Source organism: Cupressus sempervirens, chromosome 8, assembly GCF_028749045.1.
Source record: "Cupressus sempervirens isolate cs-2001-9-10 chromosome 8, ASM2874904v1, whole genome shotgun sequence".
NCBI classification, from domain to species: Eukaryota; Viridiplantae; Streptophyta; class Pinopsida; order Cupressales; family Cupressaceae; genus Cupressus; species Cupressus sempervirens.
Window position 1 is genome coordinate 391,350,354 of NC_143125.1, and position 27,783 is coordinate 391,378,136.

General features: G+C 36.0%; 1 protein-coding gene across 3 annotated transcripts in view; it reads right to left on the reverse strand.

Moving 5' to 3' along the window:
* LOC149542930 (uncharacterized) overlaps window positions 1-27,783 on the reverse strand; it is a 223,123-nt gene that overhangs the window by 107,212 nt on the left and 88,128 nt on the right. For all 3 annotated transcript variants that reach the window (XM_089797846.1, XM_089797848.1, XM_089797847.1), the window contains exons 3-4: window positions 17,746-17,773; window positions 17,504-17,626 (exon numbers count right to left, since the gene is read on the reverse strand). In XM_089797846.1, coding sequence (XP_089653972.1) covers window positions 17,504-17,626; window positions 17,746-17,773 — 151 coding nt within the window. The remainder of the gene's footprint in view (window positions 1-17,503; window positions 17,627-17,745; window positions 17,774-27,783) is intronic.

Consider the following 27,783-nt stretch of genomic DNA (forward strand, 5'->3'; position numbering starts at 1 on the left):
ACTCAAATTTTTGTAATGTTGGTAATCATAAATTTCAGAACCTTTTCAAACACCCAAAATGTATCTTTCCAAATCTGCTCAAATTATTAACTTCACAATTTTATGCAGACTGAATTTAGAATCTTCTATGTGTGCAGTTCCACTATTTCCTATGTAGAAACAATTCTCTTTGCCACTCTCGATAATATCGGCTGAGGTAATCTACTTTCAAGCTCATCACATTGTAACTGCCATTTTCTCCATCTGCCAGATGTTGTGATGAAGCTCAATCAATACCAAATTTAGAGAATACCCGATGACTCCCAATCCTTCACGACAGAGGTGGCAGCAAGATTTTGTAACCACAGAGTGTAAATACAAATAATTGACGTGCTTAGCATATAGCTACATGTACATGTCGACACTACTATCTTTGGCGGTTCATTAATCATTCACACATTAAAAATACAAGCATTTGTAATGGTAGTGTCTCATTCATCACAAAAATTTGGTCAGTACCCTTTGTCGTTGAGTAACTCCCAAATGGCTGATATTTCAATACCAATGCTTTTGTGGCATAATCCTGAAACTTCGAATAATGTTCAGACTAGCATAATCACTCCAGAAAATAGCCTGTAATGGCTCCACACCACATCTACCAATTTGCAACCACCCAAACTGGTGTCACGTGGACGAACTCTGTCGATTACAAATTGGCTCCAATAATTATTTGTTCTTCCATAAACAGCTATGATGGATGATTCAAGCCTTATCACGAATGTCTTTCTCAAACATTTATGATACCAATCTGCTTATGTAACACCCAAAGCTCTTCAATTTTCGTAATGCTCCAGTCCAAAATTAGCGTGAGTGATGCAAAGAATAGGAAGGTGAATAGCATGTAACATCTTTCCAAACTACCCCACATACCAACATAGAATTGATTATTTGCCCAACTTGAATGGAGACTAATGGATACAATTACAAATTTGTTTTAACTCTCCATCGACGCATTAGAAGACCCGAATCAATTAATAAATAGTTTGGATTTCCTCTTCCGATTGTGAGGTTGAATCTTTCAACTCACCCTATCTTTGTTGTCTACACTACTGGAGTCTCTTTGCTACAAAACGTATAACAACATTGATGTCTTCTAGCATTCCAAGAAACATACACGTGTTTTGCTTGCTATCATTTCACATCCCTATCAAGTGACTACGAACTGGCATCGGCCTTGGTTCCGAATGTTGCATCCACAGTTTTACTCGAGTCACGTCTTGTATAGTCTTCATCCGTATATGGATTGCAATGTAACTTCACAGCATGTTGGAATAGGAGTCACGGGACTGTAACTGTCTACCACCCACAAAACTGAGACTATCTACTACCCACACTACCCAGTGATCTTTCTCTTTCCACGTACCAGCACTACATAACCCGACCCTTGTCACATTGGTTTGGGGGTCGACTGTTGCCTCTATCTGTTGGCCTTAGCTCTATCTGCTAGATTGAAATCGTATAACAAAGGCTCAGGTCCGAGAACCTTCCTCTAGCTAACTGTACTCAATAATAACCCTGCCATAGGTCATAAGATATATGGCAGCAATATTGTTCATCCGTTACAACAGTTCCGTCAAAAGAAAATTTCACGACCTTTAATAACCGAGCAAATGTTATGGCCATTGGAAATAGAACCCTGTATAAATTTATTCCACCATTGTTGAAAGGAATATTAAGAGATGCCAACACACACACCATGACTAGCAATACCGAAATCCAGTTGAAGATTTGTAAGCACCAAGCCTAATGATGCAATATTAGAATTTCAAACTATATCCTTATTTCTCCTGGGGTCATAATATTTCCGTCCACAATGAAACTGTTGATAAATTCCGAGGAATGAAATATTATTAGAACAATTAATCTACGAATAAAGATAGAGCTCTTTTAACAACCTTTTCTCTCAAGGAACCTCATAATCTTGTTATTTTTTAGAACAAATATTTCTGGCTACTCCCAAATTTGATAAATTCTTTAAGTAATCTCACGGGCGGCTAGGAAAATCAGCTTTGGTAATTATTTTCTGAATAGACCTCATAGGTTGGCAGGATTTTTAGCTCTGATACCACTGAAATATCCCAAACATATATTTATCCAATTTCTTTTCAACAATATATTCAAAACTTAAACATAGGCAGATATATTACGAAATAGCAAAAGGAACCAGTCGATCTTCCAATAGGTATTAAATTGTTCTTTCTCAAAATGACACTCAAGATTCAAGCATATGAAAATGCATTACAAACCCACAATATAAAACCAGAAAACTCATAAATTGCCTCAAAAATATGTTATTGCATTATACAACAGCAATACAATAACTAGCATTCATAATCCAATCTTAAACATAGTTTTACAATCAGATTGGAACACTACAAGAAGAACCTGTAAGTGCATATGAGACAACTGAAGTGACATCTCCATGGAGAATGAGTTTGCGTCCACTGTCTACCGGTACAAGGGGCTACATCCTCACACTGGTTGAAAGCTGAAGCTTTCCTGAATAACTCTCACAAGGGAGAACTGAAATCTGAATCATAAATCAAGCCTACCAAATGAGAGAGTCTCTTCTCCGTTCATCCTCATAGTTGCGATTCTTTGACTTCCCTCTTGGCTTTCGTCTTATCTCTCCTTGTCTTTTTTAGCCCACTTTATAATATTAAATTGATCTTTATATTTTGAGTCCATGGTCTCCAAGTCAATTTCAATATTATATATAATATGGCTTTGACTTTTCTAATGTCCCAAAAGGGGACATTACAAAAGTAGCATTCTTTTCCAAACAAATAGCATTCTAGCTGTCGCAATAGATAATAATCTGTCCTACATCAAAACCAATATAAGAACGCAATCTCTTAAGCCAAAAGGCCTCTTTAGAAGCATGAGTAGCTACCATATACTCTGCTTCAGTAGTGGACAAAGCAGCTACAGCCAGCTGTTTACTCATCCAACTAATTGCACCACCAAACATTGTGAAAACATATCCATCAATGGATCTTCTATCAACGTCACCAACCCAATATGAATCCACCTATCCAGGAATGCAAACAACGTGTTGAGATTCAATAGGATTACCATGAAAACATGAGCACTCAAATGTGCCCGTTGGATACTTGAATACTCTCTTAAATGCACCCCAAAGAAACCTTTCTAGGACTAGCCATATACCGACTAAGGACTCCCACTACTTGGGCAATGTTTGGCCTCGTACAAACCATAGCACATACTCCAAGCTACCAATAGTGCTCACATGAGGTATTCTAGACATGTCATCCACCTCACTAGAAGAATTTGTACAATCCTTCTTACAAAGCTCCATTCCTCATAACATTGAAATAGATAACTGCCTGCAAGCTATCATGTTGAATTTCTCCAACACAGAGTTAACATACTTCCTCTAGCTCATCAAGAGCTTTCTACTAGCTCTATCTCTACTAATCTCAATCCAAAGAATATATCTAGTTGTACTTAGATCTTCATTTGAAACAGTGCTGCTAACCGCGACATCAGATCTGAAATCATTCTTTTACCATTCCCACTAAACAAAATATCATCCACATACAAAACTATCATAATAATGTGACCATTTTCAGTTTTATAATATACACAAATAGGTGTCAAACTTTTGATACCACATTTTAGGAGACTATTTCAAACCATACAAAGATTTCTTCAACTTACAAACACGTTTTTTTCACCTTTCTCAACTAAATGTTCTAGCCGTGACATATATTTCCTCCTCCAAATCACTTTGAAAGAAAGTTGTCTTAACATCCATTTGGTGAACTTCAAACTCATAAGCTGCTACAAGTCCTAACAAGAATCGAATGAATGTCAGCTTCGGTACAGGAGAGAATATTTCACCATAATCAACTCCCTCCACCTATGAATACCCCTTCACGACCAACCATTCCTTATGCTTCTCAATAATGTCATTTGGACCCAATTTCTTCTAGAACACCCATTTACATCCAATAGGTTTTCGTCCTTCAAGTAAAGGTATCAAATCCCATGCAGCACTCTTCTTCAATGCTGCCATGTTCTCAGTCATGGCTTCCATCCAGGAATCTACAGCATTCATACCCATAGCCTTCTAATAATCCTATGCTCATCATTATTAGCAGTCAAAGAAAATAATACAACTAGAACCCAACAAAGAATATCTAAATCTTTCAAGTGAATAACCATATCTATCAAGTCGCTACCTATCACGGTTAGATCTCCTTAATGTTTGAGGTTGATGTTCTTGCTCTTTTTCAAAACTTTTAGAGTTATTTGATCTCTCCTCATTATTAGGGCAATTGGGAGCTCGTAGTTCTTATTCCTTAGGGATACAAGGAAGTTTCTCTTCCTTCTCTGGCTACAAATCAACCATGGATCCCACTTCTATTATAGAGAACCTTCTCTACAATTGGATCACAAAGCTTGTATCCTTTCACACCAACACCATAGCCAATGATGATACACTTAAATACCTTGTTCTCCAATTTTGATCATCTCTCACTTAGCACATGAGCATATGCCTCATAACCATAGACTTTGAGATGCCTCGATAAGGGCTTCTTGCAAGACCATGCCTCCATGGGTGTCTTCTCAACAAGTGCTAAAATAGAAGATAATTAAATAACATCCGGTGGCTACAGCTTTAACCCGAAACTTTTGTTCAAGCCCAACACCCCTCAACATACTCCTAACCCTCTCCATTATCATTATATTCATTATCTTTGCAACTTAATTCTGTTGTGGGGTGTATGGAGTTATCTTATGCCTCTCAATTCCATTATCCTTACAGAACCTGTCAAAATTTGTTGATCAAAATTCACCACCAATTCCAGTCCTAAAACACTTAATGTTTCTACTAGTTTTTTTTCAACTAGGGATTTAAAATCCTTAAACAAACTAAAAGCTGCAAGTTTACATATGAAGAAATATACAAATGTCCTACTATAATCATCTACAAATAAGACTAAGTACACAGATCTAGATATTGAAGGAACATTAACTAGATCAAACACATCTAAATGAATACAATCCAAAACCTCAGAAAACTTATGACAAGCACAATTTTCATAGAAGTCGAACTCAAGATTACAATAATCAAGTCCTTCAACAAGGTTGTTATTTTTTAGGGCTCTAAGACCCTTCTCACCAACGTGACCAAGTCTTTGGAGCCATAACATTGTCTTCTCAGCAGGGAGCTTCACCTCCAAAGCATTTGCACCCTTGGGTGCCTAGAGAGTACAGCCATCATATGTAGAAACAACAACCTTCTTTTCTTGATCTGTTTGGTGAGGATGAAGAATCTAAAGCCCTTCTCTTGGACATCACAAAAGCATTATTGCATTGAACCATGCATGCATCTAGCCTATACAAGATGCCAATCCTAACACCCTTAGCAAGCACCATCGAACCTATTGTCATCTTGCATCCACCACTCGAGAAAACAACCTGCACAGCCACATCACCAAGTTTGCTAAGTGAAAGTAGGTTTCGTACCAAACTAGGGATTCGCAGCACACCATCAATCCACTTCACTCTACCATCAGGAAATCTAATCTTGACTTTACCATGACCAACAATATTCAAGTGAGAGTTATCACCCAAATACACCTTCCACCATCAAACTCTTCATTCTTTGAAAACCAATCTCTATGAGATGTCATATGGAAAGAAGCACATCAATCCATTAACGACACATCTTCTAATGCATGTGTTTCCAAGGCTAGGACAAAAGCATCTAAATCATCTTGTGAGGGTTTTTTTAGAGTTAGAATCAAGAAATCATTTTCAACTTTCTTTTTCTTCTCCTTACATCCTTTTTGGAGATGACCAGGTTTACCACAGTTCCAACATTTTGCCTTGGACTCTTTACCAAGAGATTTATATCTCCCAAGAGACTTGGATTTACCCTTCTTGTCCTTCTTGCCTTTCTCCATTGTTCTACCACAAACAACTAGGGCCCCCTTAGCCATGTCAGAAGATTTTTTCGCATCTTCAGAGAACAGTGAACAAGCCACATCCTCCAATTTGAAAGTGGATGTTGTGCTTCCAATACCCATAACAAGCTGCATGAGTCCAACAAAGAACATAACAGAAGCATACATTTATCTTAATCATCAACCTTATCACCAATAGAATTCAAGTGAGCAAATAGCATATTGAATGCATTCAGGTGATCAGCAATTGACCATCCTTCCTCCATCCTCAAAGAAAATAACTTCTTTCTCAAGAATAACTTATTTACTAAGGATTTACCCTAATAAATATCACCAAGCTTCTTCCGAAGGTCAGTTACAGTCTTCTCTTCGTGGACATTCAAGAGCAATGAATCAGCCAAACAAAGTCTTATCAAACCCTTGGCCTTTTGATCCATCTCATCCCAAGCATCCTACGATGTAGCTTGAGGTTTCGTTGAAGAAATCGTGGCCCATAGATCTCTATCTATAAGCATGTCCTCCATTTTGAGTTTCCACAACTCAAAATAGTTGCCATTAAATTTAACCATCTCTACTCTACCGGATGTGCTTGTCATTTCTAACATGTAATAAGATTATGAAAAATTATTCTACAAAACTCCTACTGAAACTAGATTGTAATGTCCCCTTTTTTTGGGATATTAAAACTAATAGGCCAATCCAATATATGACTTTTGAGGACTTAATACAGAATTATTAAGTCAATTTTAATTGAAAGAGAGTGAATAATAGAGGAGTGGCATGAGAGAGAGGGACAAGAATACAGAAGTTGAAGAATCACAAGTTGGGTCTTTAAAAGGCGGAAGAGAAGCTCATTTCTTCATGCTTGGTTTACGATTCAAATTTTCGGTTTTCTCTCTTGGAGAGTCGTTTGGAAAGCTTCAACTTTCATCCAACTTGAGGACATAAACTCTCGTGCCGGTAGATAGTAGAGGCAAACTAATTGTCTATGGAGACATCACATCGGGTGTCTCACATGTGATTACAAGTTATTTTCTTAGTATTCCAATCTGATTGTAAAGTTGTGTTTAAGATTGGATTTTCCAATGCTAGTTATTGCATTGCTGAAGTATAATGCAATAACATATTTTGGGGTATTTTATGAGAATCTATCGGTTTATATTGTTGGTTTATATTGCATCTTCATTTGTTTATGTTCTGAAAATTTATTGTGAGAAAAGTATTGGAAAAATATCCTTCGGGATATTACAGTGCTATCAAAGCTAAAAATCCTGCCATCCTATGGGGTATATTCAGAAACGAGTTTTCAGAAAAAAGTTTATATCTGGATTTTTTTATCAAAGACGAATTCATAGAAATTCAGAATTATCTATGTATTGATTGTGGATAACTATATTAGTGTTGTATTCATATTAAGAAAATTATGGTACAAATAAATTTAGTCTATAAGGAATTTTTGTATTTGCAACTGGTATTAAGTCCAGCGCACTTGATAAGATGTCCCAGTATCACAGAAATATCTTTGTGTTGAGGACAGATGGGGAAAAGAAACTGAGCTGATTGTCATGATTCACACAAACCTTGACACCTCCATGGGCATTGGTCATTGAGAAAACAATTGTGCGTGAATAAGAGAGATGGGAATTTAAAACGACAACCATTGTCGTGCATCTGGAACATGCAAGAGTTCACCATGGTCATCTTATGAAAGCCTACGATTAATGTTGATTCAAAAATGCACATTCGGTGATTGTAGCAGAATACCCATCCAAATTTATGTGCTAACCATAAATGAAGCTGTAGACACTCATCGGTATCAGAATCACACAGGGAGTTGGAACGGCAAAGGGATAGGAATAATTAATTGTCATGATTAGCAAATTCAATCTTGGAGTTAGTTATCAAAAGAGGTGGCAGATTGGATATTTCTGCTATTAAAAACAATTTGTGAAAAAAGACAATTCCAGATTGTGCGATATACTATTGTTGTGTGTCGCCCAATAGTGATATTACAGTCCCAGTATGCGAACAGGAGTTAGCAGAGTTTATAATAGGCAAGGAAAAGACAAAGGCACCTCATTCTCATTCGATAATTAATGGGAATAATAGCAGAAGTGAAGCACAGTTGATTAAAACAAATCTTGTTGAAGAGGATGGTTTCTTCATGTACCTACATGAATTTATAGCGCTTTCTAGAAGACTTATTAAAATTGCTAACAGAGAGAATCAAGCAACCGGACTTAGCGTTATATGGTTCTAAATATTTTTGCCGAAAGGAATTCTGATGGTGGTTATATTTGTTAAGAAATGGTAAGAGCAAGCAATTGGAAAGAACCAACAAGCAAGCAGAGATCTTATGTTGAGTCGTTTTTTCTTTTTTCTGGTTCCCTTCATGCCAGTTTGGCAGAGTCAAAGAAGAAGTCGAACAACAATTACAGGGATGTCCTTAGAATAGAGTAACATATATAGGAGAAAGGGTTGTCTCCGTTAAAGCTAAAGCCTTTTCTGGTTCGATAACATCTGTATCTTGTTGGAGAAAGGATTTGGTTTGAAACGGTTGTTATTGAAAGAGCCCTGACAGCTAGCGATGCTGGTGCATTCTGTGAATGTTGGATGAGCTGGAGTATTTTTTAAACATGTTAAACACCTAGGCTGGAACAATATTACTAACTTGTTTGGTTAAGGAAGTGTCACGGGAACAATCAGGACCAAAGTTTGCTGCGATTACCTTGCCTGTTACAGAATATTATTATTAGTTCTCAACTGATTCAAAGCTGAAGTTTAATGAACTTTTCATTCTGTTGTGCTTACAGTTGGGACTGAATCAAGTCTGAGATCCTTTCAAGAAAGAACTGCCAAAGACCACACATAGGGAGTATCAACTACTTGGTCGGAAGTTGTCAAGACATCCCTACCTTCCCAAAGGGATAAGAACACACAGAAGGATTTCCTGAACCTTGTTGATTGGGTATTGTAGAATACAACATTAGGAAGCTGTACCTCTGCATGGTAACAAGTCCCACTGATCTGTTCATATATACAGTTAGTTTGATCCCAGCTTGCAGTCTCCTAGAAAGATTTTAGGCAACTAACTCAGCATGCCTACAGTTTCACAAATGCTATGTTCACAATTATCAGGTTACTTGAGATCTTTCAATAATAATGAAATTCTATTTTGAAGTAATGGATGAATATTCAACAGCTAGATTGCGATATCATTCAAAGGCCCCATTCTATAAACATGTCATAAAATCTCTATATCTGTTAGACAGTGACTCAAGAAATATTTTCTAAATATACTCACCAATACTCACCAACAAAGATGCAAAGATCATTTATAATGTGAAACAAAGAGAAATAGGATCAATCCCAAGAAATAGAGTTTTAGCAGCAAGCTAACTATTGGATAAAATGATTGAGTTAGAAAGGCCAGCTCAAGGTAGTTTATTATAATGGCACCTAGAATGTCATTGCAGATTCTGAAAGTTTGGGAAAGGTTGGGTGAATAAGCTGTATAAACTAAGCATCTACCATTTTCAGTACTAGTGGACTGTAATGGTACAACAGCAACAAGTCTTCAAGGTATTTAAATCTGCAAACAAGTGATTTAAGCCACCCATGTTACAGTCATGGAAGATCTAAAAAGTAGTGCTTTCTCACAGGAATTTAACAATACATTCAATGGCCCTCAGCTAAGAAACTTGTAGAAAGAAAAACAATTGGGTTGGCTATACATACTTGGGTTGCAACTAGAACACATGGAATCCTCGAATGTTGTTCTCTCCAAATTGGAAGAGATAGTAGGCTCGCGAATTGGGCTTTACAACCTTCAATGGTTACCTTGGTCCAACCCAGGTTTATGGACCATCCACATAGAGATGTAAGGCTTGTAGTTGCGTCTTGTCTCAATGAGATTATGCGAATAACATCTCCTACAACAGCCTACAATGATGTGGTGTTGAAGGAGGTTTTGCAGCTAATAGCGAAGAACTTGGAGGGTTTACATGATGACAAACACCCTGCTTTTAACAAGAGCGTTCAGATTTTGAATATTATGGCAGAGATGAGGTGATTTTATATTATGATTGAACTTGAATGCAATGATTTAATTCTTCAGCTGTTAGAATGCTTCGTGTTCAAAATTAGGAGCTACCATTCAGGAAGTGTAAAGACTCACATGCACACTATTATATCTTCAATTCTTGATGTAGATGTTTAAATTTGCAACAGGTTGCAGTCAACCTTGTTAGCCTTTTGGAGAGGGGAACACAGACATTGCAAAGGCCCGTTTAAGTTGATGATCTCATTTGCAGCCTTCAAGCTTGTGGAGGAAGTAATTAAGCATAAAATCAACAAATTTCAAGATCACATGATAGATAGTGAGCTGATCTCCATGGGTTCACCAGTTAAAGGGACTCTTATGAGGCTTTATGGGAATTATAACAGTGAGGAGGATGGCAAAGTAACTCTAACTAGCAATGGGAAGAATATGGGTAAGGAACATACAAGTTTCTGTGTGGGTGATTTGGAGGTTAGCCTTGACAAACATGTTGATGAGGTGGATTCTACTCGAAGTAAGAGCACGCTGAAATCTTTGAATGAGGAATGTGTGCATAAGAATGATTTCATAGCAGCAGTTTTTTCTTTGCATTCAGATCAAAGCAGAAAGGAAATTAAAGCTTATGATTATTTTCTTGTGAGGTGTGATGAACCATGTGTTTCTTATATACACGATAAAGATTTAGAGGAACAATCCAAGATGACACTACAAGACGATGAGTTGCATCAACATGACAATAATGAGATGCATGCCTTAAAGAAACAGCTGAAGGTTAGTGAAGACATGGTTGTGGCATCTTTGGTACGTTATGACAACACTCACAGGATTGTTGAAGATCTCCATAGGAAGGCTCAAAAGGGAGTCGAAGGAGATTTGTTTGTTGCTGATTTGCTAGTAGTCAATACAGCCCTTGAATCTATGAAATCGGACTATTTATGTTTGCTTTCCGATAAAGATTATATTCTTAAGGTTGCTAGAATATATGTTGATCAGTTTAGTAAAGAAAAGAATGAGATCATGAAGCTCAACAAGGAGCTTAAGTATGCTCATGAGACATTGGATGATACATAGACTGCTCTTCATGAAGAAAAATATCAAGTTAGGATCATAAATCATACTAGGGAGCATGAGAGTAAAGAGAGGTAGGATTTTTTCCAAGAAGTAATTAATGAACTTGATAGCATTCAGCAGACTTATGACTTGGATAGTTGTCCCAAAAGACCAAGTACCAAAACTTTAGATCACATTCAATTTGTAGCCAAGCCCTTGTTTGAAGTAGATGTTGATTGGACTTCTGATAATCCCTTTTTTGTGATAAATGAGAGAGCTCCTTTTAATTGTCATAGAGAAGATGTTCTTGACTTCAAAATTTTGGATCCAGAGACAGTTCCTAACTGCTAGGAAAATCTTGGTCACAGGATTGGTGTGGTGAATTGACTAGGATCGCTCATCCTTTGGTCAACCCATATATGGTTCCCGATTCCAACCTAAATATGAGTTGGATGAACTTCATACATCAATCATTGAATAGATCTTGGTGGAGGATTGGTGAGAGTTATGTTTTGATCATAGGGGATGGTTTTTCAGCCGCATTCTTACTCATAGCACCACATGGGGGTTCTCCAAATTAATGACAACAGTATGGTATTTGATGTGCCCATGGTATTGATTTCAGCAATTGAGTAGCTTGTTTCTTGCATCAACAATTTAGGTTGGGTCGTCAACATCTACTTCGAAATACACAGATCCTTAAAACATTTCTATCTCATCATATCTAACGATCATGTCAAGATGGTCTGGGATCCTGGCATTAGCATGCTTGATGTATTGTTATTATGGGAAGATGGTGAATGGCTTTGCAGTTCTTAGTCCTTCGTTCATATCACAATAGCGTCGTGGATTGTCAAAGCATTATTCATGATGTTGATATGGGACCCAAGTATCATGGTCACATGCTTGCAATTGTTTGAGGGAAAACAATCTCAAGAGGGGAGGACTGTAATGTCCCCATTTTTTGGGACATTAAAACTGATAGGCCAATTCAATAGATGACTTTTGAGGACTTAATACAGAATTATTAAGTCAATTTTAATTAGAGGAGAGTGAATAAGAGATGAGTAGCATGAGGGATAGGGACAAGAATACAGAAGCTAAAGAGTCATAGGTTGGGTCTTTAAAAGGCAAAAGAGAAGCTCATTTCTTAATGCTTGGTTTATGATCCAAATTTTCGGTTTTCTCTCTTGGAGAGTCTTTTTGAAAGCTTCAGCTTTCATCCAACTTGAGGACGTAAACCCTTGTGCCAGTAGAGAGTAGACACAAACTCATTGTCTGTGGAGATGTCACATTGGGTGTCTTGCATTTGCTTACAAGTTATTTTCTTAGAATTCCAATCTGACTGTAAAGTTGTGTTTAAGATTGGATTTTCCAATACTAGTTATTGTACTGCTGGTGTATAATGCAATAACATATTCTAGGGTATTTTATGAGAATCTACTAGTTTATATTGTTGGTTTATATTGCATCTTCATCTGTTCTAAAAATTTATTGTGGAAAAAGTATTGGAAAAATATCCTTCGGGATATTACATAGATCAGCACAAAAAACCCTTCTACCCAACAACAATAACAAAGTTGGTCAAGCTTTTCTACCAATCGAAAGGAAGGCAGGTGCAGAATAATGCTCCCAAATACTTAATCTAACATGAGAGATAATGCTGAAATTTGTTACAAACCCTTAAGATATTGCAAACTAGATAAGCAAATACAAAATTAAATTGAAGCAAATAAACTCAAAACACTAGATATATGTGGGAAAACCCCTTTTGGAAAAAACCCACCCTCCAAAATCCAGACTCAATTGTATTACCAGCAACAACAACAATTACAAATTTACAATACAATCCTTGAGCCAATGCTCATCAAGAGAAAGTGCAGAAGCACAAAATTGTAGAGAATATCTAGCACAGAAATGTTCCTTAGAAGATATTCAACCTAACCACACAAAATGCACTAAGTGGCTACATATTTATAGAGCTCAACACAAGTGGAAAGAGCTCATGGTTTCCAAAACCATCTCTAATACCAAAGAGGTATGTGTTGTCAACATGCTAAACCAATGACATGTTGCACATAGAAATTTCCACAGCAACAAAGCATAACTCGACCATAATGATCACCATTCCCTATGCAACACCTACCTTACACCACTTGTCAACAGTGAACTCCACCATAAATATAAATTGCCAAACATTAACTCCCCAAGACTCTTTCACCAATCTAGTAACTGCTATAATCATTATAGAGATTCAACATAGTACCTTATGACACTAGCTCCTTAACTTTAGGACTTCTAAAGTGAATTAAAAGAGAGAAAAAAAATAACATAGAATATTTGGACTCAAAGTTTGAAACACCTTTATCCTAACAATTCTAAGTATTGTGTTGAAATATACATGGAAGAAGTTTCAGATCAGATTATTGGCTCTATTAGAGTCATTGCTTCCCATGAGACACAATAATAGTGAGCTTGTGGCTCAATAAATGGAGATGATATAGAGAAAACAATGGGGTATCCGGAACATCATTGAAATGGAAGAATATAATTACCTTAGAGCCTTCGTATTGCAGCCCATAACATCATACTGAAAAAGTCAAGAAGGTTTTCCACAGATGGGAAAGTTGAGCACAAGGTTCATTTGCAGATTTTTGTTATCAGATCTGAGAGACATGAATATATTTTCTATTAAAAGTGGTGATTTAATCAATATTGTCGGCATTAGTTTGTAAGGATGTTTCTATTGAGTGAAGCAGCTGTCATTTTATATTAATAAGGAAATAACCAAATGAAGACATCATTCTTAAAGGAAGAATTAATATACAACCCTATAACATTGAAGACTTTGACAAAGGAAGTCATATGAAGTCGGTATTGACTTATTCAACAAGGATACAAAAACAATGATCTTTGTGTCATGAAGATCTAAGGAGCCATGCTCGCTCACTCTGAAGCTATTCTGAATAACTCATTTTTTTTGTGTTCTTGAGTTTTGCAATTTTTTGTTTTTCAAGATAAATGCTTTTTTTCCGAATATATGAAAATCCTTGGAAAATGCAAATACAAACTGCTGAAATTGAAATCACCTTATTGAAATTTCTTGGAGTGTGCAAAGATTTGCAAATGCAATTCACAAATGCAACAATTTAATTGTAAATTGTTGATTTATATATTATTATATTTAGTATATATGAGATATGATATATATATATATATATATATATAATTATTATTATTATTATTATTATTATTATTATTATTATTATTATCATGCAATGCTGAAGAAATTAAACTTATAAAAACTACATATTATAAATTGAATGTCAATAAACTAAAACCTTATTAAAAGACTAAAGCTGCAAAATCCTATTGCAATTGGGTAGATGTTCCTGAACTAGATATTACATCTACATCATCCTCAACAACAGCCTCAACAAGGACTTTCAAAACCTTGGGATCATGTTATACGTTCAACACGTGACCTCTACCCCACTAATTGACTTAGGATCATGCCATACATTCATATAATATCCCACTGATCGTTTGCCAATTTAAACTTTTTCCTTGTCAAATGTTGTCATTTCAGCTTCCCATTTCATTACTGACCTCTCCAAAATAGAAAAACCATAATTGGTGTACATGTTCACACCCTCAACCATCAAATCTCAACATAGAATGATGTTGTCAAGGTCAACCACTCAATATGTATCTTGTTCCTCTACTTTATTTGAACACAACAGAAGGTTATAGTACACAAAGTGAATGTATTCAAGTGCCTCCAAGATACTTTAATTTGTCATGTCCCCATTTTAGATGGAACCTTAATAATAATTAAATAATACAACATTATTATATAAATAAAGATAATAAAATCATATATTAAAATATAACAAAATAAGAAATAATTATTAAGCATATATATAATCTATAATCAATAAAATAATATTTAGTATTAGATTTAAAATAATAAAATAAATAAAGGTAGGAGCCTACAGCACAATGGTATATTGTGAGCCTCTTGTATGGGAGGTCTTGGGTTCAAGTCTACTCGAGCTTAATAAATAGTACTAATAATAATTAATTACAGCACAATAGTAATTAATCTTGGCTTCAGCCTCTTATCGGTCAAAAAATAAAAGGAAAATAAAATATAATTATAAAGAATGAATATATAAAAAAATTAAAGAAAAGAGAAATATTATAGAAAGTATGTTACCTTTCTAAATAGGATTTAATAATGAATTATAATTAACACAAAATAAATAATATAATATAGAATAATATAAATTAATTAAATCTAATGAAAAGTCAAGAGACATGTAATAAAGAGATGTGATTCCTTCAAATTAAGATATAAAAGGGAGAAGATTTATTTTAAAGAGGAAGCGAGAAGTGGAGAAGATAGGAGTTAAAGAAAGATTAATGGAAGAGGAAAGGAATGAGGAGTTGAAATAATGAAAGGATATGACTCTTTGAAAGGGTTGTAATTATGAATGGTTGTGACTCTTCGAAAAGGTTGTAATTATGCAGTGTTGTGACTCTTTGTAAGGGTTGAATTGTGATGTGTTGTAACTTGTGACTTTTCAAAACAATTATTTTCAGAAGGACATAGATGACAAACAAAATATGGGAGGGCTAGAAAACAATTATATTTGAAGAGAGTTGGATTTGATAACCACCAAAATAGAGGAAATAGAGAATTAAATTAATATATATTTTGAGTAGGAATGTAGAGAATTAAATAATATATATTGATATTCTATGAAGGATTATGCAGTGCAGAATTAAAGGGAACCAGAGGTATGTTCATTTGATATTTTTTATATCAAAAATAAATATGAATCACTCTTAAGAGAACTCAAAGATTAGAGGGCATTCTTAATTGAATGTTTGGTTTCCAAATTGGAACCCAAAGAGAGATTTGTGGAGAAACTTTTAGAGACAATATATATATATATATTGTGTAGTGGTTAATCATATGCATATATTAGAGACAAGAGGCTTGGTTAGAGATGGGATCTCTGCCAAGTATGTGTTAATGAGTTCACTCATTAATAGGGATCTCAGAGGCCTTAGAAGGCGCTCTTAACATGACAGTTGCCTAACTGAGAATTGTTCTTATCAGAGGGTTAGGTAAATCTGAGTAGAGCCTCCTTCTAAGGAATAAGTGTGCTTAGTATGGGAATTAGTACTTAGATGATTTAATAATTATTTATCTTGTTAATTGTTAATAATTCTTTCATACACATATATGTTTATGCTATCTTTTCCATTTACTAACAATATTTATAGGTTTGAAGCATCAGATATTCAAGCCAGGAGAAGGGAAATAACATCATTTCGCTCAACCAGCAATGCTAAAAGGTTTGAAAATAAAACAGATGGAAAGATATTGAAGATTAAGTTTTCAACCCAAAAAATGTCCACCCGAAATAACTTTATTGAGATTTTAATATATGTTAAAAATTGAAGTGAAAAGGGAATTACAATTGAACATGTATATTTTTTTAGCAAGCACTATATTGGATCTCCTTTAAATGCATAGAAGTGAAGAAAACAACCTCCTCTCCACCCCCCTATATATTTGTACATAATAGTAATTATATATGATATCTCTAAGGTTCTCATCACAACCAAATCCTCAGCATATACATGTTGAGGCCATCCATAACCTCTTCATATTGTTTGAATAAAGCAGAGAAGGATCGCTTCAAGTTGGAATAGTAGGCAGTACCATGAGTAATTAAAGCAGTTACTATTCCACCTGCAATCCACAAAGCCCAAGATGGGTTAATGTCATGTATTCGTTATACCCATATAAATCATGAATTGACTCTTTGGCCTTGTATATGGCCTCATATAGATTTTATTTCATACACCAATCACTGAAAACTTAACCAACAGTTCTAGCACCTAAGACAATATATATTATAAAATGAAAGTAGAAAATTAAACTATATCTGATAAAGAAAATAAATAAAAAATTCAAAACAAACAAACTAAAATGAAAAGCAAGTAGATACAGCTTTAAATTTTCTTGCTAGTAGAAATGGCAGATTGCCAGACTCTCCCTAAAAATCACTTAATAACATGACTGACAGTGACCCAACTCATAGAGTTAAAATAACTCCAGAAATTTCTGTGATCTCAGGGAGCTTCAAGTTGTAGGTCTGAGGTTCTTTATGTCTTGGTTCCAAAAGCTTTCCAAATTTTTATATGACTCAGTATCCAACTGACGTTACAGAATTTTGAGGTGAAAGTACATAATAATTCAAATTGAAAACACAAAAAGCTTTTAGCCTTGATGAAGCTTGTAATTAGATTTGTTTTGTCCAAACACAACATTTAAGCAGAATATTTAGAAATCGTAGCTCTTGTTTCTTTGCTGAAAACTGTGCATGTGAAAACCACTTACTAAATCTGAAACAGAGCCACCAGCCATGTACTCCATAACTATCCACAATTTAGTCTGATGAAGATATGAGCCGTAATACTCAGTGATGTAAGGAGACCGGCACTGAGATAAGACTGCGATTTCCTGAAAATGGCAAAAATTATGCGATCCATCATTACTAAGATTCAATTCTAGCTCTCAATAAAGACAATCCAAAAGCTATATTTTTTCTACTGTCACCACTCAAATATTTGAAGTGTCACCTTCTGAATGTCTTCGACTTCATCCTCGCTGAAAAAACATAATAACAGGCATACACATCAGAATGAAAACAGAGAAGAATGTCCTACCAGTTCAACAGAAACAAAAGAAAGAAAAAAAGTGTTTGAATGGCAACCTTAATCATGAATAACTCTGAAAACATCCTGCTGGAAACAAATACTTCAGATATAAGGCACTTGAGTTTCTTAACTGATACCACAAAATTAAAATGTATAATGAAACCAACTAAGACTCATATGATTTTGCACTTGAACTTTTCATCAATGAAAGAATGGGACAACAGCTAACCTCTATTCCAAAGGCCTGGAAGAAGAAACTTAATAGATATTAAAAATTAGCTAAGAAGGATTATCAACTGCTTAGAGTTTAACGATCCTAATGCCCTCATTGGATGGTCCTCCTATGAAACTTGTGCGTAATCCAATCATAATCCATGCAGTTCTCCTAAAAAAGGTTTGAATTAATCAAATGTCAACATCTACTTGAACTTATTTATTGCAAAAGATCTAAGCATGTATGAAAACACAAATTTTGTGGTCCTCAAATGGGTTATTATTGGCTGGAAAGGGCAAAATACAAATTCTGCCAAGGATAAGATCTAATACAAAATATTAGATAACCCAAACCCTAACTAATAATGAAGGCCACAAAAATCCCAAACTGGGAGATAATCAAGATGTCCTCAACAATGATAAAGAGCCATCTCACTACGCAACCTGCTCCTTAAAAATGCTTTCTATTAATCAAATGGCAATATGTTCTTAAATGTGTTATTGCAAAATATCTGAGCATATTTGAAAACACAAATCTCGTGGTCCTCAAATGGGTGATAACTAGCTGGAAAATGCAAAAGACAAATTCCGCCAAGGATAAGATCTAATACAAAAACATTAGAGAACCCAAGTCCTAACTAATAAGGAAAGCCACAAAAATACCTAACTGGGAGATAGTCAAGATATCATCAACAATGATAAAGAGCCATCTCACAACGCAACCTGCTCCAGAGGTGCACCAGAATAGTATAGATCATAAACATCATGGCCTTTGAAAACCCATGCCTATTATCTTGGGTTTCAGAGTTAGTGGTTGCCATATCCCAACCATTGTAACTCTTTCAATCATGTGAGCAGCACTAAGCCAATGTAAGCCTCAAAAAATCAGAAGACCAATGTTAAGGGTTTTCTAAATTGGATGTTTGGAGCTATGTTGCAAATAGATTGATCATCCTGACATTGTGACATCCAAGTTTAAAGATGTCATTCAATAGAAAATGACTCAAAAGATCAAATAGGAAAGCATCTATGACCTTCGCACTGGGAGAAATATTGCACCTATTTGCATCACTGCCCACATATCCCAACCATCATTAGTGATTGGATCATGTGAACAGCACTAGAGCGAATGTGAGCCTCAAGTAATTAGAGGACTAATGTGAAAGACTTTCTAACTTGGATGCTTGGAGCATTGTTGCAATTGGTTTGCCCATCCCCATGTCCAAGGTTAAATATACCACTCTAACAAAAAATGACTACGAAGATCCGATGGACAAGTGTTTGTATCAACCTCTGGGCTGAAAGAAATGATGGACTAGTTTGCATTGCTTCCCATGGATTTGCCTTTATTTCTAGAGTTCTTCTGTGGGACTTGACCACCCTTGCAAGGGTCAGCTACCCAATGTGCAATCTTGGCTAAGGCCATTGCAAGGGAAATTGGATTACAATAGGAAAATTCTAAGGGAATAAATTCATTAAATTAGTTATTACAAAGTTGTCTCGGTAAATTAAATCTAAGTTGCCAGATTAGGTTTGGGTTCAAGTTCAGGTTTGGGGATCTAGTTGGCTGGTTTAGCTCTTTTTTCCCCCTTGTGGTGGGGTTCGGATTCATTATTACGAAAAACATATAAACATATAATATAATATATAACAATCACATAAGATTTGAGCAGCACCAACCCAGATTGTTTGGCCGGGTGGTGCTGAGGGGGGGGAACTGGTTAATACAAATAGGAAGCCCGTCAGACTGGTCACGTGAAGGGTCAAGTAGCACCAGCACAAATTGTTTTGGATGGAGGGGCAATGAACTGAATATATAGATCGGTTCAGTTCAGTTGCTATTTTCCATGTTTACATGTATATCTTGCATAAAGTGTAAATGGAACTCAGACCAGCACCATAGTCCAACATATGCAAACTTGAGCACCAAATTACAACCACCAACATCTCATTGTGCACACCACTCAATGTATTGTTTGTCAAAATGCACGAGGGAATAGTGAAAAAGTAGTGAAGAGATGATAAGGTCTTTGTATTATCCACTATGAGTTTAGGCCTTAAGATTTCCTTAGCCATTAAAAGGTTTTTGCCACTGCCTGCTCTCTCTTACTAAATTATAATCCCCTGACTTGTCTAGATGTTCACTGATGCTGAAAACTTGATTTTTGGCTCAACATGGATTTTTGCAAATTTTTTTGTTTTGCATTCAAAGCCAGATAAACATAAAGTAAATTTTTTCATTGAACAGAAAGAAGTGATTCATTGAACAAAATTGTTGCATCAAAAAATGTTTAAGGTAGCTAAGAGTTCAGTATGTAACACGCAATATGTGTCTCAGACCAAGATTTACAACAAACAGAAATGTTGGCACCTGTAGCTGCTAGTTGCCAATTTACAGAGCACAACTAAAGCCGTTTGGATGATGGTTGGCACTTTAAGACTTTCTGAAACTACTTAAAAAAAGACGAGATCTCCGCCACATGCAATGGATCAACATGCAGTCAACCGAGCATCTCACTACAATGACTGAATAGTTCGACCTCCTCAAGGAATCTCACACGATAATGGTCATCAACAGTGAGCTATTGTTTCGTTCCAAATAGATAACGGGCTCCCAGCACAAAACTATCATAGAACTGATATGTCTTCCTGTAACACCAGCTTTCAAACCAAAATGTGCAGTCCTAAATATTGCTGATGTTGCAACAAACGCATACAACACTTAGCTTTCACACTAAAGCTTGTCAAATTGCTAATCTCATTCCTTGTCCCTGTTGGTTATCAAAATCATTGATTAGAAACCTACGAGCCTTGCTTGCTCGATGCTGGGATATCTAATCAATTTTGGCCAACTTGACAGGATCAATCAAATTAATTCGAATCCTCATCGCTTTTGGCTCCGCTAAACCAAGGCCTGTTCACTCGAATCTTGGATAGCAAAACTTGGATCCAAGATGATTTACAGTGGATTATAACACAAAAATAAATTCCTCAAGTGGCACGAATTCAAGGAAACCTTCTGGATTGTGATTTATAATTATTATTCTTCAAATTTTGATTACTTTATTAGAATTGTGTGTTGCTGAAAGGAAAATTTTAAAACGAATTACTAAGACAAATAAAATCAAATCCTAAAAGGAAAGAAGCTAAAGAATTGCCAACATATGAATTGAAATTTATGAGAAAATTCATGATCAGTGCCAAAGTTTAATTGGGTAATAGAGTCAAATATACATTTCTTACATACAACTTTATGATACTGGTGATATTATATTTGTAAATAATTCAGTTATTACAATGCCTCGAATTGTTACACTTTCACGTATTTAGATCAGTCTATTATGCTTTAACCCTTATATGGACACAATAGATACAAATAAAGAAAATGATTATATCTTGCAATATTTGTATTTATCAAATCTAAATAGTAATGAACATTTCAATGTACCTATTGTAATAATAAATTATAAACAAATAAACAACAAAAATCACAGAGGACGAGTCACATATACTTCAACTCTAAAACAAAATGAAGATCTTACAGATTATATTGTCGAATAATTTGTACTAAAGACACTCTAATTTTCAATGCTCCATTCAGTACCACTTTGATCCCGTACAATGTTTGGAAATTATACTCAAAAATCTGAATCTCACTCGCTTGGTTCAAATCTTATACTCTTCCTTAAAAGAACTTAACGATATTTGTGCCCCTTTTAAAAATGTAGAAATTCTTTATTTAACAATGTGAATGATGGTCTATTTGGTTTTTGGTTATATATATTTATAGATGGTCAAGAGGTAACAGTTATCCTCCAAAACATCGTAGCTCTAACTAACCAAATCTTTAAACATATTTAATATGGCTCTAACACAATTTAGTTGCATTATATTGTAATCGGTGGCAGACTTGTAATCTCCTTCCCCCTATATATATGCCCAGGCTTCCGCACGTCTTCAGAAGATGCGGCCATAGAGATAATCAAGAGCACCCGACTGTTTGCATCAAATCAAGTGCTTCTGCTCCCTTATTCACCTACAGCAAAGAAAAAATAAGTTAAATATTGATCAATAATCATCTAAACTAAGATGGAGATGCAAGGTGTGAAAGCTAGAGGTTCATTAGATTATTAGCGCTAAAGGTAGCAAACATCTGCCCGTTAATGGCTCCTTTCCCATATCCAACACATTAACTTGCAATCATCTCCGAAAAAACACGCCACAGTATTTTTAGTTTGAATCACCAATGTCCATAAATGCCTATGCCTTTTCCTGCCGTCATCCTTCATGTAGCCTAGACACGATCATGATCTCGTTTATCCTACACTGAATATGCCATCTGGTTACACCTTGTTGCATAACGTAAGAGTCTCCTACCCATGGGTATTACTGCACATTTGTTTGACCCAGAATAATAAACATCGCTCATTCCACTCCTGATATGCATCAAATCATACAGATATGGCTATCATTATCTTTGCATCTAATATTTTATACATTTATTTTACTAATATCTTTAATACTGATTTTTTGGCTTCATTGATAGCAAGTTATCCGTCCAAAACTTTTCACCGTGACTAAGGAAAAACAATACTTTGTAAGATGTCGTTATAAGTCATTCAAACGACTGGAACTTTTGGCTTCATTTACATATAAGCCTCTTTTAACACCTGCATTAAATAGAAAGATGTTAGACAAACAACTAAGCATTGATACTACTGCTCACAGCCTGCTAAGGAAAATAATGACAAAATTTTCCATCATCCTACGTGTAGTCTCTAGGTTGCTTGAAATAACTCCTCCGCTTTCCTATATCGTGCTAATGCTGCTTCACAAAGGAATATATGAGGCGCTCAATATTATTGCAGAGGATATCATATAATCAATTGAAACTATTTTAATATCCTTGTTAAATCTGAAAGGCATAGTATGAATTTCTTCTATAATATTATTATTTCTGGGTACTAATATATCAGTATTGTTGTTATTGTTAATCTCATCTGCTCCAGATGGAAAATATATGAATACAAAACCCTGCATAAATAAAACCTTTGTTGCTTGTACTCATTCTAGGATCATACTCATATATATTACTGAAATGGAAAGAATCCAAATTTGAATAGTTCGTCTCATAATTTAGAAAATAATTAAGCAATGCGTACAAATTGATTCTAAAATTTCCATAGTATTTTCACATCTCAGAACACCTGGAAACAATTACACAACTCCATCTCCATAATCATTGGTTAAGCACTACTAGTAAATTCTGACGTGGACTCACGTCACTAGAGTCAATGGGTTTGTGTCCAAATTGTTGTTCCAAAGTGTTTCGTCTCTAGAACTTGCAAACACAAGCAACTCAATCGTATCAATTTTGTAAAATTTATTCATGTCTCCATTTTGTTGTCCTACATTTTGTCACCACAAAATGCAGGTAACAACACGAAACTTTTTCAAGATAGTTTCACGTTTCTCAAAGCTTGAATTTGACATTCAATTTCTTAATGTTGATTGACTAATCTATTTCAATTTGAATATCAAATTGCTTTTTTGAAGGCCTTTGTCAAGTTGCTTTTGTTTTGCTTTCTGTCGAGCCTTTGCTTGATTTTTGAAGCCTTCACAGTTCATTTTTTTCTTTTGAGTTTATGTTTGCTTGTTTTTTGCCCTTTGGATTTGCTCATGTCATGCATTTCGTTTTCCCCTTCGATTCGGTCTAACCTAGAGGTCGATCAGAGTTGTCAGTCAAGAGATATGGTCATTTTAGTGCCTCAAAAGTGGACATTTTATGTGCAACAGCACGAATTAAAAAAATGATGTTATATTTTCATTTTGTGTAATGTCCCCTTTTTAGCATTTATAGCATGATGTTGTCGTTAGCCTATTTCCCCACGGTCCCGTAGGCTAACCAGGACATCAAAAGGGCTTAGAGGCCATTTGGCCTAGATAGTTTCAGTTGCAGGTCTTTCTGAGGGGTTTTGAAGCAACTTTGGGCATACTTACTATTTATAATAAGTCATCTTGGGCATGGGTGGACATCCAGTGGCAACGGTATGTCGATGGTAATTGTTTAAAATCGGCAAGAAAACTTTTTTATCATTGATAAGATTTGTTTTGCATTGATAAAGCTATTTTATAAAGTTAAATTTAAATATTTAACTTTATTAATACATAGACTATAGTTTGTGGGAAATATTTAAATTAAAAGAGTCCCTTTTATTTTATAACACATTGGAAACATAAGTTACATAACGGGAGTTATGTTTTATCCCACATTGAGAAAACGAAAGATGGAGCTCTTGTGAGAACACTATAAAAGAAATGGAAGAGCTTCTTTTAAGCATGGTTGGAAATATCAAAGAAATTGGAGAATTTTCTGGAAGTTATGTCTCAATAGTTTGAAGGACGAAATCCCTTCAAGCTGAAAATCTTGACGCCATTGAAAGATATGGTTTTGAGATTCAATAGGGTAGCAATCCGAAAAAGCAGAAACGAAAAAGCAGTCCGAAAAAGTGGAACCGAAAAAGTAGGCGGAAAAAGCGGAATCGAAAAAGCAAGCGGAAAAAGTGGAACTGAAAAAGCAGGCGAAAAAAGCGGAATCGAAAAAGCAAGCGAAAAAAGCGGAACTAAAAAAGCAGTTCGAAAAAGTAAAGCAGAAGGGGCAGCATTGAAGGAAAATTATTACAGACATCTACAACCAGGTTCCCTTGTTAGTATTGTTTTTTTTAGGGTATTATAAGTTTCAGCTGTAAGTGTGCATTATACCAGCATTGTCATTTTGGTAATCCATGTAAATGCCAAAGTCTTGGCCATATTTCATGAGCATTGTATTAGAAATTTGATTGCAATCAAAAAGATAATAGTTGTTGGTGTCATTTAAGCAATTCAATCTTATTATTTATCAGCTAGATAGTTTGCAAAAATGCCAGTTGGCTGTAGGTGTTCTTTTCTTATGCTTAGATAATAATATATGCACTGAATATTGTCAAAATTAGGAGCACACTCATGTTAGGTCATTGTGTAGTTCATTGTAATCTTCTATCACTAGATTCTCATTGATGCAAATTGGAAAAAAGTCATTTAAAGCAAGCTGAAATACTATATCAGTCATATGTCTCTTGCATGTGAATTGTTTGACAAAATTCTTTGAGCCTTCAATCAGCATCTTTGAGAGCAGATTTGAGGAGGGTTATTACAGTGGTATCAGAGCTTGCTTGCAAAGTGTTTGACAAAAATGTCAAACAACTGAAGTATAAAGATTTTTGGTGTTTGAAGAAGTTATAAGCTATTGAGCTTATTACAGTGGTATCAGAGCTATAAGTCCTGCCATCCTGTGGAGGTCTTATAGGGAATTTGGAATAGCCAGATAAAGAGAAAAATGTTTGACAAAATGAATGCCGGTCCAGATCAGGGAAAGGAAAGATTCTTACAATTATTAGACACCTTAGCACAGGGACAGCGATCAGCAGAGCAAAGAGCACAGGAACAGAGTCAGAGATTTGAGCTTATGATGCAGATGATGGCTTGTCAAATGGGGTTGAATGCTAATGTGGGTGGAGGAAATAATCAGGATGGGGCACATAATGGAGGCGAACAAGTTGAGAACAATTTCGGTCATGCACCCCAGCAAACTAGGACAGTGAGTTCGCGACCCATGATTCCCATATTTCCTCCTAAAGCTCCAGAGCAGCCTATACCAGAGCCCCAGATCACTGATATACAGGACCAGCTGAGGAGAGATTGGGAAGCCGAAGGTCCAGATTTTATTGCTGCAATTACCTTTAGGGAGTATATAGATGTGCGGATGAAGCATATGCCACGTGGACATGACAGGAACCAGAGCTATGAGCTACAGAAGAAAGTAAGGAAACATCAGTTACCATATTATGATGGCTCGGGGAAGTCTACAGCAAGAGCTTGGGTTCAAAAGCTTGACACATACTTTCAAATGAACCCTATGCCTGAGAAAGAAGCTATTAAGTATGCAGCAATTCACCTGGATGGGTTAGCACACAAGTGGTGGCATCATGGTATGGTCACTATGGGTCATGCACACATTACCTCATATGTGGAGTTTACGGAGAGATTGATTGAACGCTTTGATAGGCCTAAGGATCATACTTTCCCTATGACAGGCGGAAACTTGTATGAGGAGTTTAACAGACATGCAGATTCGATACAGGGAGACTTCAGCACATCTTCAGGTAATGGTTTATTTGCATCATCTTCACAGGCAGAAGGGGTTTCAGATGTTGTGCAGGTTGAGCCAGTTGCATCAGAAGGTGATATCATAGGCACACCGGATTGCATGATTGACACAAATAGTGATTCCAATATAGTTGGGCTGGATGAAGTTACAGCAGTTGAGGATACTGTCATGTTTGAGGATAGTACAGTTGATCAAAAAGTGAGCATTCAGGACTTTGCAGAAAATGAGTATCAAGCACAGTTGGATGCTTCTTCACATGAGATAGAGGCTAGTAGCTCTTCACTTGGTTTGGCAAGCCAGCTGAAGACAAGGGACAAGGATATTGTCACGGCTTTATCTCATCATGACAGGATACATGGATTGATTGAGAATCACATTTGGATGATTCAACTGCAAGAGAGACAGAAAGGAGTCACAACAGGTTCTTCTTGTGACGACTTACAACAGATCAAGGAAGATGCAGTGAAGAAGAAGGAGAAGGAGGTTGACCGGCTTTTTCATGAGCTGTAGGATACTCGAAATTCCTTGGTGTGTACTCGGTTGGCTCTCCAGGATTTTGAGAGACACGTGGACGAGCTTTGTCTTGAGGTGAGTTCAGTTCGGAAGTTAGCGCGTATAGCAGGGACTCAGTTTTCTTTTACAGTCAGGTCACATGATGATGATATGAGTATGTCTAGCATTCACACTCCGGATTCAAAGATTGTAGACAGGTGCGTGAAGTCAGTTGGTATTGTTCACATTACTCAGGTGAGAAGTTTATTTGAATTGCCAGCTGGTTTCCGTTCATGGATTAGATGTTGGGATCCTTATCTTAGTACTTGGGATCGTTTTGACCAGAGATATCTATCATTCCTTGGTAGTAGTATCTATTGCACCATCATGGACTTGATTAGTAGTTTGCCAGGTGTAGTTCTCATCCATGCCAGCAACTTGTTTGATGCTGGAATTAGTTTTTACACACCTGTGTTGGGCATTGTTCATATATCCAGTCGACCATTCTTGTTGGAATGGGTTGATGATCTCTCAGATATGACAGAGTTTACAAAAGAGTCCCAAGATCCGAGTATTACAGATGATAGCTATTCCAAGGTTACTCCTTTGGACAGTGTGTCAGGGATAGAGTATAGAAGTTCGACCAGTCGGCACAATCATGTGTCTAGTCAGCTGAGAGTTGGCAAGTGAGACATTTCTATCACTTGCGAGCATTTCGATGTTGCTCGTCAGTTGTTAGCAGTTTATGGATGGGGTTCTCCTACTAGTGATGAGCAAGGAGGCAATTATCTTTCCTTGACAAAGATCCACTCTTTATGGGAGGCTATCCGGATTCTAAGACAAAATTATATGCAGTTAGTAGCCGACAGAGATTATCTTATGGAGTGGGGGAGTACAGCATATGATGCATTATTGGCCAAGGAAGATGAGGTGAGTGAGCTTACTCAGCAGCTCGAGGTGACTTCTGAGATTCTTGAGAGTACACAGTTGGCTTTCGAGGAATCACAGTTTCATCTGGCTAAGGTGACCATGGAGTTAGAGCGACTTCA